The sequence below is a fragment of the Nyctibius grandis genome, chromosome 8 (assembly GCF_013368605.1).
Source record: "Nyctibius grandis isolate bNycGra1 chromosome 8, bNycGra1.pri, whole genome shotgun sequence".
NCBI lineage: Eukaryota > Metazoa > Chordata > Aves > Nyctibiiformes > Nyctibiidae > Nyctibius > Nyctibius grandis.
In genome coordinates this window covers 28,747,806-28,764,711 of record NC_090665.1, presented here as the reverse complement: position 1 = coordinate 28,764,711, position 16,906 = coordinate 28,747,806, and the positions used below count along the sequence as shown (strand labels likewise).

The 16,906-nt window shown below is 36.4% G+C and overlaps 2 protein-coding genes across 3 annotated transcripts; one reads left to right on the top strand and one right to left on the bottom strand.

Moving 5' to 3' along the window:
• Positions 1-70: 70 nt before the first annotated feature.
• TRMT13 (tRNA methyltransferase 13 homolog) lies at positions 71-6,995 on the top strand. The gene is made up of 11 exons (XM_068405866.1): positions 71-199; positions 637-683; positions 772-838; positions 1,691-1,753; positions 1,885-1,954; positions 2,401-2,507; positions 3,466-3,633; positions 3,933-4,005; positions 4,727-4,801; positions 5,718-6,129; positions 6,449-6,995. Exons 1-11 carry the CDS (start codon positions 71-73, stop codon positions 6,642-6,644), a joined length of 1,407 nt encoding a protein of 468 aa, XP_068261967.1. The 3' UTR covers positions 6,645-6,995.
• LRRC39 (leucine rich repeat containing 39) lies at positions 6,221-16,818 on the bottom strand. Of its 2 annotated transcripts, none has more exons than XM_068405867.1 (9): positions 16,691-16,818; positions 14,387-14,585; positions 13,371-13,476; positions 12,120-12,276; positions 11,426-11,562; positions 9,773-9,918; positions 9,242-9,409; positions 8,009-8,148; positions 6,221-6,975 (listed from the first exon to the last, which is right to left on the bottom strand). In XM_068405867.1, the coding sequence occupies exons 2-9, from the start codon at positions 14,509-14,511 to the stop codon at positions 6,920-6,922; spliced, it is 1,035 nt and encodes a 344-aa protein (XP_068261968.1). In that variant the 5' UTR covers positions 14,512-14,585; positions 16,691-16,818; the 3' UTR covers positions 6,221-6,919. The 2 variants fall into 2 exon arrangements, with proteins under 2 accessions (XP_068261968.1, XP_068261969.1); XM_068405868.1 differs by having other exon boundaries at positions 9,242-9,394.
• Positions 16,819-16,906: the final 88 nt, after the last annotated feature.

The following is a 16,906-nucleotide window of genomic DNA, read 5'->3' as shown; positions in this document are numbered from 1 at the left end:
CCGGGCTCCCGCGGAGGAGGAGCCTCAAGATGGAGCCGAGGTGGCCCCCGCAAGGGATGCTGGGAGGAAAATGGCGGCGTCGGGCTGCGGCTCGCCGGTGCCGGGGCGATGTGCCTACTTCGTGGAGAGGAAGAGGCGCTTCTGCAAGATGATCCCGGCTCCTGGGAGGCGCTTTTGCGGAGAGCACGGGCAGCAGGAGGTACCGGGCCCTGCCGGGCGGAGCAGCAGGGCCCCCTCTCCGGCTGGGGAGGATGGGCCCCTGGGTCGAGGGCAGCCCCGGGTTCCCTGCGAGGGGCTGGGGCAGGTGGGAAGCCCCAGCGGCACCCCGGGGTGGCCTGTCCGCCCGAGCTGGCCCCCCAGCACGGGCAGGAGAGGCAGCGCCTGCGCCTTCCTTGGAGCCCTGGATGTGCTAAGGCCATCAGTTCAGCCCAGCACCAGCACTGCCATTCCATTATAGGTTTATTCTTTTAGGGTCCATTTAAGTATTCTTGTCTCAGTTTCTCTGTTCTGGTTAACCCATCTACCTCAGAATAGATGTTTTATGAAACTCAAATGTCCCTCAACAGCTTTTCTAAAACAGGAACACTGAATGTGTGCTGAAGTTGATGTTGTCTAAAACTTTTCTTTTGTAACTAGGAAGAATATGACAGAAAAAGAATTCCATGCCCTCTTGATCCAAAACAGTAAGCATCTGTAAATGCTTTTCCTATTCTTTGTCAGACTTCACATGATAAATGCTGTTACTTACTTTTCTTTCCATTTGGATTTTAGCACTGTATATGAAGACCAACTACAAAAGCATTTAAAAAAATGTAATTCAAGAGAGAAGCCAAAGCCAGTAAGTGCAGTGTAAATTCAGCACTACTTTTTCTGAGATTTAAGACCCTAAACATTACAGCTCTGCAGAGAATTTATTGTGCTTACAGCAGCTGTGAACTGGAGGACAGCAGTCTTAGCAAGCACTACAGTAAGGACAGTATGGAAGCTGAATAAGTACTTGCTGAAATTGAATTCACATTCCAGTCTCCCTCTTCTATGTCCCCTCTCACTGTAGTTCAGTACAACTTTTCAGTTCTCTTAAATACAAATGAAAATGCTGAATTAATTTTTCTCAAAAATGTTCTCTAAGAACAGTCTCTCACAATGCCGTTTGTTTTAGAGGGTTGGTGAGAGATTGTCCTCGGAAAGGAAAACTAGAGGGAGGCTGTAGGCGTTTTCCTACCGCTGGCAGTCTGCTGCCCTAGCCAACTGCCTGCTTCACTCAAGCTAGCAGTGAATTATGGAAAGCTAGGCTGCCAGCTGCAGCCAGTGCTGAGGGAGGGAATAGGATATATGTCTCAATGGCTGTTTCAAGGAAACAGAAGATGGCTTCTTTATTGTCTGCCTTTCTGCCTTATCAGTATTGCTTCTTTAATATTACCTGGGAAACCTCCAAATGGTCTCTGGAATCAGTCTAGTAAGCATTGACAGCTTAACTCCTGTGAACATGTTCAATCTTGTAAAAATGTATCAGAACAGTCATTTCTGCTGGGGATTCCGGATCAGACTATAGGAAAAAAAATACTTGGAATATCTTCTTTTGCAGGGGATTCCTATTGCTATGTACCTTATGATAAAAACACTGAAGAATTTAGCTTTTGGCTTCCTGGTAATTAGCAGAATCAGATTTCTTTTCTTTTGATTTTTAAAGGTCTACTTTGTTCAAGATATTAATGCAGGTTTAAAAGATCTAGCAGAAATACCAGAAAAACAAGTGAGTACATTTATTTGTTCTAAAGCTTAGTCCCTACATAATGTGCTGCAATTTATCATATGACTAAAGAACTAGCAAAAATGAAAAAAGGTCTTGCATTTATGGGTGGTGCTTTTTTTTTCCTTAAAAAGGTACCTCTCTCTTCTCTCTCCAAAGAAGAGCTGGAGAACTTAATTATCAAGTTGAAAAAAGCAAGTAATGGTGAGCTTACTTAATACTGAAAATAAGATGTTTTAAATATAATTAAGTATTTCATTGTTATTTTTGTTGTTAGGTATCTGTGAAAATGTGAGACGTTTGGCACTAAACACATCTGAAGTAATTATCATCAAGATGTAGGCAATCCTCCAACAGCTAAATTTTACTCAGAAGAATAAACTAGATTGAGAGAATGATAAAACGCCGATCTTTTGTTTATATAGCTAATTTTGCTTCCTTTTGTGTTTTTTGTTTTCCACTCAAATATCACTACAGATAACAATACAGCTCTGTTATAAACATATGATAACAGATTTATGCTCCTAACAGACTATTTTGTTAGTGCTACAAATTGAGCTCCTGTCTGAACGTTGTAACGTGTGTGTTACAAAACCAGAAACTCTTGGAAACTGGAAACCTATACCTAAAATTTTCACATTTGCTTGCAGGCCTGGAACTTCACCTTAAGGAACAAATACTGTCCCACCAGGCTTTACAAGAAGCCTTAAATGACCCAAAGAATGGGGAATCTGCTTTCAAACACTTGAAACAACAGGTATGGTCACTGCTATACTAATAGCTATAGATATTTTTAAACGTGGAATTCTGCTGCTGTAAATTCCAGCAACTGTGTGTGCATAATGCTAGTCACTTAATATAGAAGAAATCTGATATGCTCTATAACTCTATACTCTTCAAATAATAGCATATATATAACCTTTCAATGGCTGCTTTGTTAAGTGTTAGTAACAAGTTTATTAGGATACTGAAATAAATTACAAATTGTGTGGTGGTGTTCTGAATTTTTACTTATATATTCTTATTTTATATTAACTCATAGTAAATCTGTGCTACAAAAGGTAAAATGTTGTATTTGCTAAGAAGTAAAAGTAATTTTTTACTTTTTTCTGTAAGAGCTGGTCCTAGATTTCCTGGTTGTGTAACAGATGCATAAAAAGAATTGTAGAGCCTGAGTTTATCTTCTGCCTTTTTAATGCACATTGAACAGCAGGAATTTTAAGGGAGATGGATTGCATACTGTAACGAAACAGAAAGTCTGGGAAGAAAAATTTTAAAGTGAGAAATGTCCGTTTCCTGTACTTTCTTCCCGTGCTCTACTTTCCTATATATTACAAAATGTGTAACTGCAGCAGAGAGAGGTTTCTGTAGGCACTGATGCTTCATAGAAAATGCAATATAGTACCCATACTTTGGATGGCTACTTTGAGAATCAGCAGAGAATAATATTATCATGTGTACCTGATCCCAAAAATCCACTCCAAAAACTTCTGTGTGGAGTTCTGTGAGCAGTGGAAGAAGGGCAGGGTGATGCTGACTAGCCAGAATTTATAATCCCTTTCCTCTGTACACACAAGATCTTTTCCCTAATCCCTCAGGGGACTGACTTGAAGAAGTCTTCTGCAGTTTGGTGAAGTAATCATTTTTCTATCAGGCATTACAACACACAGTGTATGTATTTGCTTGGTTCGTAAATAATCTTTTGATATTTGTAGGCTTCTATTTTAGGTCACATGGAAAAATTACATTTACTTGGTCCAGGAAGATATTTTGTTGAGTTTGGAGCTGGGCGAGGAAAGCTGTCTCATTGGGTCGATGTTGCCTTACAGAACGTTGAAAATGTTCAGTTTTTGCTTGTGGAAAGGGCAGCTACAAGATTCAAGGTAAGAGAGGACGTTGTCACGTTAGCAGAGTACATTTTTTAAAGTGTTGTCATTGAAGCTGTTAGTATTTGCTTTTTATCTTCAAAAATAACTAAAGCCTTTAAATTTTGAAAGTTTTGGAAGTGTGATTGCCTACATTCCATACTTTGTCAATAGCAAATTTATTAGAAAAAAGTCCTGGTGTAGAATGTTGGAAATGTGCAGATGTTGACAGGAAAAAAGTCTGTCATTAATACCTGTAGCAAAATCACAGTTATTAGTGGCCAGCCCTACTTAATGATCTTGTTCTGTTTACACAGGTGGATGGAAAACATAAAAGAAGAGATTCTATATTTGAAAGGCTTCAAGTTGATATTCAACATTTATGTTTAAGTAAGTTCCTTCTTGGCTTGCGTAATTCTGAAATAGAGGCTTGATTTTACATTTTGAATACTGGAGTTCAAGTCATTTCGTATGCAGCATGCTTAAGTGTACTTGGTTTTGAAGATTATTCTCTGTTGCTTGGACACATTAATGTTGTGTGTATGTACATATATACACACAAATATATATATTAAATGGAGATTTAGAATTTTCTGCTTCTTATACACTTATTGGACGTCATTATAGGTGAAAAATACCAAAACAAAAACATTTTGAAGGTTTTTTAGAACTTGCAGGATTAAACACCTTTGCATTGCTTGTTTTAGGTGTGCAGAATGAAGCAAGTCATGCATATCATTGATATGCTATGCATATCAATACTATAGAATTTGTGGGAATACCTGTCATCAGGAGATGCATTAATGTCATATTTACATTTCATAGGCAGTATAGAAAGGCTGAAATGGTTAAATGTGCTTCTCAGCCACAGCATCCAATTCTCTTCATTTGTTTCAGAAAAAGAAACTTTCCTTTTAATAGCTTATAACTGTATGTACAGATCAGTGTATTTTTAGTAGTGGTAAACATTTATTTCCTTTAAGTGTGCTGAAATTATATTATCCAGAAAAAATATTGCCCCAACTGTAATAACAGAGGTTCTAGGGTTGTTGTGGATTGTGTGTTCATTTTCTTCTTTTTTTTTTTTTTTTTTTTTTTTTTTTCCTTCCAGGGAAGGTACCTGTTTTGGAGAAGAAAAAACTACCAGTGGTAGGAATTGGGAAGCATTTGTGTGGTGCTGCGACAGGTATGAATTATATATGTGTTAACTGCAGAAAGTTAGGATACTAAATCTTAGAATCTGAATGGACTGATCTTCCACACTGTCCTTTTAAGCTTTTCTTGCCCTTGAACCATTTGTTGGTGAATATAGCAATTATATTCTAAATATCTATTGACTTCAGTGGAATAGTAAATGCATAATAGATGCAAGGCCACTTTAGACAGCGGTAAAACCCTTCTTGGTATTTATAGAGTAGAACAAAGAATAGTGTATTGTGGCATGAGCCATGTATTTGTAAACTCTTGAAAGTATTTTTTTTTTTTTAACACTGTCACCTATACTCTGAAATATTTTTCTTTCTGAATTTCTATTGGCTGTCTGAATATGTATCCCAAGGAAACAAATGAGAAGAATGTATTTCAGTCCTCATAATTTTAAACTAATACAGTTTTTCTAATGTTTTATGTCTACTAAGCAGAGAAAGACATCTCAAATATGACACCTATATAGGTACTGTTATAAAGACAGCACAGTTAAGCATTTAAGAAGTACATGTACATATTAAATAGATTGTGCCCTAGATACCAAACTTTTAGAGCCAATACTTGCATGTTTTACAGGGAGGAGATCCTCCTACAATATGCAAGTTTGTTAACCAAAGTACTTGAAATTCACTTGTGTAGAACAAATATTCAAGAGGATAAGCCCTTAGTAGCTCCAGAGGTCTCATAATATTCATTTAGCATTTAGGGTTTTCATGCTTTCAAAGCATGCTTGTAATTTTTAGTTATCCTTAAAATTGCTTTTTGGCTTAGTTTGTGATGTATACTTCTATTCGTCTTTCTGGGAAGTACATTTCCTAACCATAATAACAGCCTGTATAAATAATGGCATGGTGTTCATCGCTATTTTTTTGTGTGGTATATCTGTTATTTCCCAGATCTTGCTTTGAGATGCTTGGTTGAAAGTTATACAACTTGCTGTGATGGAGAAAATGAAGAGCCTGCACCAAAACGCTCTAGGACTGATAAGACAGAGGTGGCTTCTAACAATTCTGCTGATAATGAAAGCAACAAAGACTGTAAGCCTGTAGCTGGAATTGTTATCGCACTGTGTTGCCATCACAAGTGCAACTGGACACATTATGTAGGCAGAGAGTTCTTTAAATCAGTAGGACTTGGACCAGTAGAATTTCATTATTTTCAGAGAATGAGTAGCTGGGCCACTTGTGGCATGCGAGAAACCACAACCAAAGCCTCTACAAGCGAAGAAAGTGAAGATCAAACCAATGACACAGAAGAACATGAGCAAACACTCAGTAAGACAGACAGTGGTTCTGATACTTTACAAGGGTATGTAACTTTTTTTCTAGCAAATGGACTCCTGCAGAAAAGCAAAATTACATATAGTGGTATATGAAATTGTTTTGGGTCCTCAAAATGACTCATTTTACAGAAATATTTTAATTACTAAATTTATAGAAATAGTCTACTTTAAAAATACAATTTTCATGGACATACATTTCAAAATATTTAAACAGTCATGCTTGCCTGAATTGAAATGAACTTACAGTGATTTCAGTAATTTTTCTAAGCTTAACTACTAATGTTAATTAACAGAACTATTCATCTGACACGTTGTTCATTCTTTTCATCCTTTTTATGAAACTAGGATACTTACCGTTGAAGAACGAAAGGAGATAGGTTGCATCTGTAAACTGCTGATTGATCATGGACGGATTGAATATTTACAACAACGAGGATACAAGGCTGCACTACAGTATTATACAGAGTCTGCTGTGTCCTTGGAGAATGTCCTGTTGACAGCTGTCCCAAGTCCATCTTTGATATCAGAGCCAACTACATGACAGGAGACAGATTTGGAATTGGTAGGGAAAAAAACCCATAAAACTTATCTGGATTTTTTAAAAAGCTAATTCATTGCTTACAAAAAAACTGTTTTAGTCTTTCCTGTGCCCAGAAAAAGGTTTTATGTTTCCCAGTTTCACTGGGAATTACAAATATGCAAACCAGTTCTCATCAGTGGAAAAATAAAATCCCTAAGAATATTTGAAACCTGTTGTATGCCTCTTTGCTAGGAAGAAGTATACTTGATATTTTCTTCCATTCACAGTTACATTCTTTATTCATTAGCATTTATGATAGGAGAAAGACCAGAAGTACAACTTTCCAGATTTCCTGAAAGACAATGGATTAAAATAAGAGAAGTTAGCATACTTTATTTTCACTTTGAAGTTCAAGATAGGCTTACTTAAGTAATTTAAGAGGACATACAAAGCTAAGTACTTTCATCAGCCTGTGCTGCTAGGGGAATCGGTTAAGGAAAAAAACTTATTTGTAAACTGTCATCTTGATATATTTTTGCTAATTTGATTATTCATTCATGAAATATTGATAAGAAAAAAAGCTGGCTGAGCATTCTAAATCGAGAGCATTTCAGTCATTCATTTTTTAAGCCTTCATGATACATAGAATGAAGATCAGGGAGAACATTTTATATCTGCAATGAAGTTCTCTCTGCAAGTAACAGTTGCCACCTGCACATCTGTTCAAAAGTGTTTATTTTGGTTTCTTACTGCAACCTTTAAGCTGTTACCTTTGAGACTACTAACAGCATTTTTTTTGTCATAGTGATTTAGAAATGGGATGAAATGGGGGGGGAATTTTGTTGAGGTGACTCGATTTCCTGTCAGGGAAAGCAAGTTGTGAGCAACATCTGTTTATCAGGTGTTGATACTTCATAGTTAAAAAAATGTTATATGTTGGGAACATAGGCATCTCTCCCTTATATCCTTCTTTGGTCGTCCCCATCTGGACAACATCCAAAAACAGAGAATGTTGAGCTTCATGAGACAAATAGTGCTGGAAGACCCACACTATGTAAACTCTCATTAAATTGCAAATACAAGAGACAGTCATCAACTTCCAGTTATCCAGGCTGTAGGTATGTTGATTCCAATGTTACATGGTTGCAGTATGTTCCTACTAGAAGAGATGCTGTTCATGTGAAAACCTACTGTACCAACTCCCGACAAAAGTGCCCCGGCCCTCAGTAAAAATCTGTTTACAGATTTTTGGAAAAATGTTACTCATTTATTAAGAAGATTATTCATGTTTCATTTGTATATGTATCCTAGCTTGCTTTTATCCAGTTTATCTTTCCCTTCCTCACTGTATTCCAGAGAAATTAGAATTAATGAAAAAGCTATACCTGTTTTCTTGAGTGACTCCTGGATATACATGTGCATGAACTCAATGCCAAACATTTCCCTTTGCTCCTCCTCTTCTGTATTCTCACATGGAGGGAGTGTTACTTCTAACTCCAATGGGTTGTCTCTGAAGTTGACAAATCTGACAGTTCACCAGAAAAGGTTACTCTTGCAATAGGTTTTGTCCAGAAAGAACAACTTTTTTGAAACTGAATTAAGATTCCTCAAACAATATTTTGAGCAAAATAAAATAAAGTCTTTCCTTATACTAAACTCACCACTACATTAGTAATATCAAGTAAACTAAGCTAAGAAGATGCCTTATAATAACAGTAGCTGATTGGGGCGGGAGAAAACATTTCAGTCCTCATCATTTTGTCTTCAGGTTTTCACCCCATTGTCAGCCTTATTGAGCTTCCACAAACAGATGAGTGGATGAGAACAAGAGTGCAAATGCCTGCATCCTCCCAACTTTGCAAGGCAATAGCCAGCCCTGTCTCCCTCTGTTCTTGGTCCATACCTGGGCCTATGCTTGTATATATTTGTTTAAAAGAGGCGCTGCTTCTTCCAGAACACCTAAAAACAGGAATTGTCTTACTGGGTTAGACATGATTTATTTAGACCAGCATTCTTTCTCTAAAATGGCCAGCATGCAGTAATTCAAATGAAAATGCAAACAACAGGAAAGTTTTTGTCACAGTATACAAAATAATATTTCCAATTCTACCTATTAAAAATTTACATTCTTTTTTATTTTTCAAATCAAGTACAGGAGTTTCATCCATATCCTTATGTCTAATCCTTTTTGTTTAATTCTGAATGCTTGACTTGTCAGTGCCAAAGTTCTACTTTTTGTTATTTTTATGCTTGTCACATATTTTTCCTCCTAGCTCTAGGCTTTAGAGAGTGATATAAAAGGCCAATTAGAAGTGGGCATTTGGACCTTTCAGAAATGAGAAAATGTATTACAGTCTCCTTTTCCATTTGGGACTGCAACTGTCATAGCTTACTTCTTTAAATGAGTTGTGCTACACAAAGCTTTCTTGACCAGATCCTCAACTGTTGTGAATCTGTGTAATTATGCTGATCTATATGGTATTGTGTCCATCCGTACAACCACGGCCATGCCTTTTCTTTTCCACTTCCTTAGTATCACTCTACGATATACAACTCAAGGGAGGCTTTACAACTTACCTTCTGGTATTTTTATTTATATTTCTGTTGTTTTTTCTTACCTCAGATTTGTCATGTCCTTCATACAAGCTGGAATATCCTTAAGTTTGTTGTTGCTAAGAACAAGAGTACTAAGATTTTTCATATTACCAATGGTTTCTGGCAAAGAGTTTATCTCATTCCTTTGAAGCCATAAAGTGTGGAGATTTTCCATTCTGTAAAATAGGTATCTGCGCAATCAGTCAATGTTTAGAAAATTAATCTTACCAATCACAAAGTAATTTATTCATTTTTACAGCCACATAAAGGACTCTCATAAAGAATACAACAATTCTCAACGGAAACCCCGTATCCAAGATAATAATTTAACCTCTGGTCGAAAATGTCATTGACAAGAAATATTTAACTTGATAGTTGACACTGAAATTATTGAATGGATTATTCCAGCTCATACAAAATATCACATTAGGGCTGATAAATCTTAAGTTTGCAGCGACATTAACATTAAAATAATCCTTTGAAGTAGGATTTAATAGTTAGAATTTCAGTGCAAAGGAATTGAGACTAAGATGTGAGCTTTGAGATTTATTTACCTGTCAATTGCATCAGGAAGCTTCTGGAGTTTATTTCCCCCCATATCTAACCATTCTAGATTTGGCATGTTGAGAAGAGCTGAAGGGATAGTAGTAAACTGATTCATGCACAAATCTATGTGTGAAAGCTTCTTTAAATCACTGAGCTGAAAAGAAAGGGAGATTTAATGCAAGTTTATATAGCTGTTCCATTACAGCAGTGCTGTAATGATGTTGACTGAAAAAAAGAAACATTTAAAAACATGACAAGATGTTTTGGAATTGGTAAACACAGAATGGTTTCTCAGTTACATTAGCTGATATTGCCTAACAATTACAGTTCTCTCCTGGAAAGAAACTGATCAGGCAGAAGAACTTTATCTCCCACCTGGTAGTGAGTGCCCTAGCTGCTGGGAAGCTGAATGCCATGACTACAATGCAGATATACCCCAAACCTTGAGAAGAAAAGACATTTTAAAGACACCACGGTCCTTAGTATTTCATACTCCATGCAATATGCCATTTTTCATTATTTAGATTTTTATGGATCAAATCGCATGGACTATATTTTAGACTGAACCTAGACACCTTCCATGTTGTGAAGTCTACTGCTATGGCAAGACATTCTAAAAATTAAACATAGTATCATTCAGTATTGCAACACATAAGTCCTTTGGTGAATCATGCCTTCAGGTGCTTTTACAACATTCAAGTGATGCAAAGATGTTTCATTGTAAATCTGGTTCAACTCTCTAAACACTGAATGCCACTCAAGTGCATACAACCAAACCTTCACTGTGTTCACATCACCATAGTTTCAACAGGACAGAACTATGTATTTGCTATGAGCTGTTAATTTAAAAGCTATCACTCTGCATTACATCATGTAACCTGTATCCACATAGATTTTGTAAATTCTGCATTCTGATTAATAGTGTGTATTTTCATTTGAAGATTTGTTAGGTATTACTGTTTGGACTCACAGTTTTGCAAGGCACTGATTGCTGTCAACTGTTGCCACTACTGTTTTTTTAAATAAATTAAACCAAGTAAATACAGTTATGTAATTGTCATCTCTAAGAGACTAATACTTAGAGATGCAGGTCTCTTTCACGTTTAGGTCAGTCCAAATTAAAGCTCAGTAGTAGGTGAGCAGTTGTTTTTATTCTCTCTTAATTGCTTCCACCAAGTCAGAACAACATTCATTCAACTGTACGTAGCCAGTTGTATAAATCACACAACTCCTTTTCACAACTAGCAGCTCTGGTAAAGATTCTTACAGTTGCGTCCTGGCATATGGTATGAAATTGTATTCTCAACCATAGAAGGGAACTTCTCTGTGCTAAGGCCTCAGATCCTCAGTGGGGCAAATCAGTAAAGACCTTCAGCCTAAAAAAATTATCAAGTGTGTCACTGTCCTATACACACTACCAAGTCATTTATCTGGACAAAATAAAGACTGGCTCCTTCAACTACTCAGGTGTATGTAGGTGCTTCTCATGGGGCTTCAGTTTGACTAGTCATATGAATATTGTTCACACGTGTTTCTGTGGAGTAGTTGTGACATCAGAATAGCAAAGCAAATCTGAAAACATGGACTGCAACGTTTAATGATAATTGGTTTTGGATAAATTCAAAATATACATTAAACAAAACAAAAAAGTCTGTCAGAACCTGAGGAGGAAGATCACAGATGCTCCTGTTGACAGCCAGTTCCAATCTTTCCAGACTGACGCAGTTACTGATTTCCTTAGGAACAGACTTTATTCTATTGTAACTGAGAAGCAGCTCTTGGAGGCTAGTCAGCTGGCCTGCAGAAAGCACAAATGAGAAGTGATAAATGTTCACATTCATTCTATTTGAAATAAAATATTACTTGTTTTGTGTTATCCTTATACTGATATACAGGTGCTCTGTGTTCTAACTAAAAAAAAAGATTCACTGACATTCAAATAGGACTTCAGGACTCTTTAGTACAAAACTGCACTGTAGTTGAGTGCTCAAAAAAACCCCTCAAAACTCAGAAAAACCCCTTATGAACATACGCCACTCATGCTGTGGACTCAGAACATGAAGCCTGTTTTTCAATATCACTTTTCTAGCTGCATTCTGATGTCTAGCATCTGCTGTGCTTACAAGCTTTTTGCACATGGGGAGCTTCATAAAGAGATGTCTCCTCTATCCGGCCATTTTTTTTAAATTTATAGCGAATCCATCATTTTAAGATCTCTATCTCACTGTCAGATTTAAGTCATCTGTTTTCTAACTACACAACAGGATTGTTAAGACAGGCAAAGTGCACAAAAAAGGCATGTTTGTGTAAGAGTAATTTTCTTAGAAAAGCAGCTTAAAATAAAACAGGGCTCACCAATTTCTTCAGGTACACTTTCAATTGAGTTCCGGGACAGATCCAGAACGACAAGATTGTGAAATCTTCCAATGAACTGAGGAATTTTCTGCAAACTAGTTCTATGAAGCTGCCATTCCTGGAGATGGACTAGTTTCAATAAGCACGAAGGTAGTGTCTAAGACAAGAAATATGAACCAGAAGAAATTCAGCTTAGTGTACAAGAATACAGGCTTATGTAGAAGTTTCATTTGAAACAGTATGTCTTGTGATTAAAAAAAAAAAAAAAAAAAGGAAAAAAAAGAAATCTTTCATTCTTCTCAAGCTATACTGTAACATCCCGAAACGAACACCATCAATGCGGATCATTCTGATGACAGATTTAACCTGTCCACTTTTTGCTCCCAGGATTTCGATATCTGCACTACTGTCATTGCTTGAAAAGCCTCAGGCTTGCTTTTGTTTCTTTTTTTTTTTTAAACAAAGCCAATATAACTGAAGATTAAACTGCCTTAAATAGCTTTTTGCATTTAAATGGTGATCTAAATTGTATTTCCTATTCTGTTAAGAAAACCAGTGAGCAGCTGAGAGCAGAAGAGCTGAGGGACAGAAAAACTCCAACGTCTGTATGCTGCAAGTTCTGAACAAGGAACACTAGCCTACGGACCACCAGAGTATTGCTGGGTGTGGCTGTCACTCTCTCACTGGCCTCAACATGGTCTAAGTCTCATCACTTCATAGGAACTGGTATCTGCATTTCTGTGTGACTCAGAACAGACTTAGCCTCCACTCTGTCATTGATTCTACAGTTAGTCGCTTCCCCCCATGCATTAGAAACAATAATAATAGTATTCTGGGAATCCACGGGCTCATTTTCACTCTTAGAAAGAGAAAGTAAACAACAGCAAGAAATATTTTAATGCACCTAAACACAAAGGGTTTTCACCTTAATACATTTCAGTAGCTCTGCTGTGTTAATATTAAATGAGGATTTACGTAATTAAACTCATAATTTGCAGTGTAAATAATTTCTAATGCAGAAAAGCCTCTTGGGCTATATTTTTGCAGAGTAATGCTTAATATTCGTGACTAAAAAAAAAATCAGCTTGCTTTTACACTCTCAGATCAGTCTCTCAATTCATTGTTAGCAAAGCACACAGTGAGCACTTCATAGATTAAAAATAGTACAACTGTGAGTGTGAAGTTGTAAATAGTCATGTTCTAATGCATCAGTCATTCAACCCAAGCAACATTCATGCCTATCAACACCACCTTCCATTCTTCTTCCTCTATCCTTAAAATTGCTCTTCCGTCTTCATGAATAACTTTTTCTTTGAGCTTTGCTAAAGCAGCTCTCTCCTCCCAGACAAGCAGTAGCCTATAAGGGAAAAAAGATCTGTCAGTGGTGCAACAATGAATACAGACAATAATTACTATCCATTCTATTTTCTGGAACAGACAGTAGCCTTTTTGGGTGACAAACAACATTTATTATATCTGGATGCTAAATATACTATCAATTTCAGAGAAGATAAGAACATAATATTTGGCTGAGGTAATTTATAGGAATTTTATTTTACAGTTCTTCAAATTTACAGTCAGAAGGAAGACATAACTTCATTCACTTTCATCATGCTGCTGCAGGGCAACAGAATATAGTGTCATGTGGAATGAAGTTCCAAAGTCATTAATTTTGAAGCAGTCTCCCAAAAAGAAAGCCTTCAGTTCCACTAAATATAAGTGCAATCGAACAAGGTCAATCAGCTAGGGATGCTTTTAGCCTGATTTCCAAAGGGGACTTAAACAAGAATTATGAGAAGTAGGTCAACTCTCTTTCTTTCTGCTTGTTTTTTCCATTAGTAACTTCTGAATTTGTTATTCCATTTCAAACACATCTGACAAATTAGGAAGAGTTCCAAAAATAGAATGCTAAATTTCTTCACATTTCATGAAATTGCTGGCCAGACAGAAGACCAAGTGACACTGTTAATGCCTCCACTGAGAAGAAAGCATAACAAATCGAGTCTCCACTAGTTAGAATATCCACACAGGAGAGAATTTTAATATCTGAATTTAGGGGATTTAGTATATATGCTAATATTCTTATTACAGAACACAATTCTTGGTTTAACCTGACCATATTGCTAGATTCCAACCTGTGGGAATTCTGCTGGAGTAATGACTGAAGAATTAGACTTTGGATGAGCTTGAAAAGACCAATTACAGTCTTCTGAAATGTAACACATGGTCTAGCTTTTCACATACTTAAAGATCTATAATTTACCTACCTTCCTGCAGACCTCTGTCTGAATTCCTTTTCTTTCTGTAATTCTTCATTTATCTTGTGTATTCTCACTTCCCAAAGTGTCTTCACAGCAGTGAATGTTCCAACGCAAACTGCAGTTTCAGTCATGATCCTTACATGTTCAGATTCAGTTACAGCAATCTGACTGAATTTCAGGCTCAACGCATCAGCGCATGTATCAGCTACCAGATGGGGACAGTGAGGTGAAAACTAAAATACAGCAATACCCACTTGATTATATTATTAAATTTAGTTTATGTATAGAACTGACAGAATTTTACCAACTGTTTTCTCTTTATAAAAATAGATAATTGGACCTAGTTACATTTTCTTGTAGTACGAAATGGTATTCTTGCAATCTCTCTGCATTCTTAGTCAGTGAACCACTGCTTCTCTCAGTCCCTTCCAATGCTAGGCTGAGAACTGATCATAATTATTAAATGCAGATATAAGCATTCATTCCCTTCCCAGGAAGAAATTAAGCTGTTGCCTGCAATTTAAGGCAGTTAAGTCCTAGTAGCTGCATCCTGGCAGCTACCTGGTATAAATACTTGTAAATAAAGGAGTTTTGCACTTGAGAGAAACTGAACTGTTGCTGGAAATAAATTAGTATACTTTATTTGCATTTTCTTCATAGTTTAACTCATTATAATATATTTTATAGTTACTAAGGCATTACCTTTAAGAAAAGGCTTTTTAAATTCTTCAGATCTCTCTTTGAATCTTTTTGTAGGCCTGCTGAGTGTCAGGATCCACATTTGAAAAAAAAAAAACCTACTCAGTCTAAAGTTTTGAAGTCATCTATTCCTTAGTGAGATAATTAATACATATTTTCCTGAAGAGCAGCAAAGTAGGATACTCAGTCATCCTAATCAGTGCACCCCTCTAAAAAGCATTCTTATTGCCACTATTGTAGTCATTTGGGGAAGGGTTTTTTTTGGAAATAAACTGGAACCAAGATATCGATATTCAGATAAGCTTGGAGGGCTAAACTTCAAGCCAACAGCAGTGTTCTCTGAACACTGACAATCTGAATGCTCCCTTTCAAACTTTTTACTAATACTTGCAGGGACAAGTAAAAAAAAATGTCTTACATATCCATTCAAACTAAAAAAGTGAGGATAACTTTCTTCCAAACAAGCAGGTAGATAACAACAAAAGTAGAATTTCAGGTCTTTTCATACATGTATTTCCCTACAATAATTGCTGCAGGTCTGTCTTTTAGAACAATCTTTTCTATCATATTTATTGCATTATAATTTTGTGTGGCATGGATAAGCCACAATAGCTTAGCAAACATTTTTGTGTTCAAACTGTCATTCTATTTTATGTTTACCATGTCTATTTGTAAAGCCTGATTATACTGAAATCACTTAATTAAAAATGTATAGGCAAATAATAAGAAATGTAAATTGTCAGGATTGCTTCCTGTTGTAAAGACAGCAAAAACCAAATTATAATGCTTGAATAAAGAAGAATCTGGTCCAATACATTAATATTAAGGATTCTTACTGTATTGGACCAGGTGATGCAAATGGCAACCACAGTGTAGCACAATGCAGTCCAGCATTTGGGTTCCTAAAGAGGGACTGAATTTCTTCCTGTAAAGAGAGGATTGTATCCTCTTTGCCTTCCCCACATAAATGTGATCACATTTACTGGTTTGAAGGATTAACTTCTCTTTCAGTGGTCCTCATAGTAATTACCTTTCCCATTCATCATCCCAATATGCAACAGTAATGACTAAGACAATGTATGAGGTTTTTTGCTCTCATTAGTGGTTACAATTTAAATTGCCTTATTTTTTAGGATTAAACAACTTCTTTTTGAAGTGTAAGCTTTTTAGGTAGAAAACTACAAATATTTTTATATAAATTGTGCAGAAAAGAGACATTTGTTAATACTTGTACTACTAAAACCAGTATCGGACTATACAGTTGAAACAATATTTTTAGTAAAGCTTACACTGGCAACTCTCTTTTGCTGTGGAAAGCATATTATTCAACAAATATTGCTTTAGAACCATGAAATATGAAAGAGGGCCTAAGTATATAACTTTGTTTTCAAGGAGATTTAATTATATAGTAACAGGACTACCATCAAAATCTTCTTGTTCTTAGTTCTTATTATTTGTCAGGAAAATAAAAACCATAATAGTCATGCTATCACGGCCATCAATTCAGAAGTGAATTCCCAAGCGTGGCTGTAAAACAACTGCAAATTTACTCCCAAGTAATCAGATCTCCCAACAACTTCAAGCATCTGAAAGAGTTTAACAACAACTTACCTCAATTATTTGGTGTTTTCAACGATTTTCTGTGACTCATTGCTTTCTGGGCAAGAGCAGAGATAAACTACCAATCTTGTCTGTACCACCAAAACCATTTAGAACTCTCACTCAGACTCCACTGCAATGTCAGTCTAGTTCTAATTTTAACCTATGCTGAGAATAGAAGGTATCACATGAGGCACTTCTGCAAAACCCCCAAGCATTTACCACTCT

Coding starts and splice junctions, on each gene's coding strand:
- LRRC39 (XM_068405867.1), bottom strand. CDS start 14,511: ATGACTGAAACTGCAGTTTGCGTTGGAACATTCACTGCTGTGAAGACA. Junction 9,919..11,425: donor TCTGTGATCTTCCTCCTCAG/GTTCTGACAGAC, acceptor CTTTCTTTTCAG/CTCAGTGATTTAAAGAAGCT. Junction 6,976..8,008: donor GGAGTCACTCAAGAAAACAG/GTATAGCTTTTT, acceptor ATTGTCTTTCAG/GAAATCTGGAAAGTTGTACT.
- TRMT13 (XM_068405866.1), top strand. CDS start 71: ATGGCGGCGTCGGGCTGCGGCTCGCCGGTGCCGGGGCGATGTGCCTAC. Junction 200..636: donor GAGAGCACGGGCAGCAGGAG/GTACCGGGCCCT, acceptor TTTTGTAACTAG/GAAGAATATGACAGAAAAAG. Junction 4,802..5,717: donor TTTGTGTGGTGCTGCGACAG/GTATGAATTATA, acceptor GTTATTTCCCAG/ATCTTGCTTTGAGATGCTTG.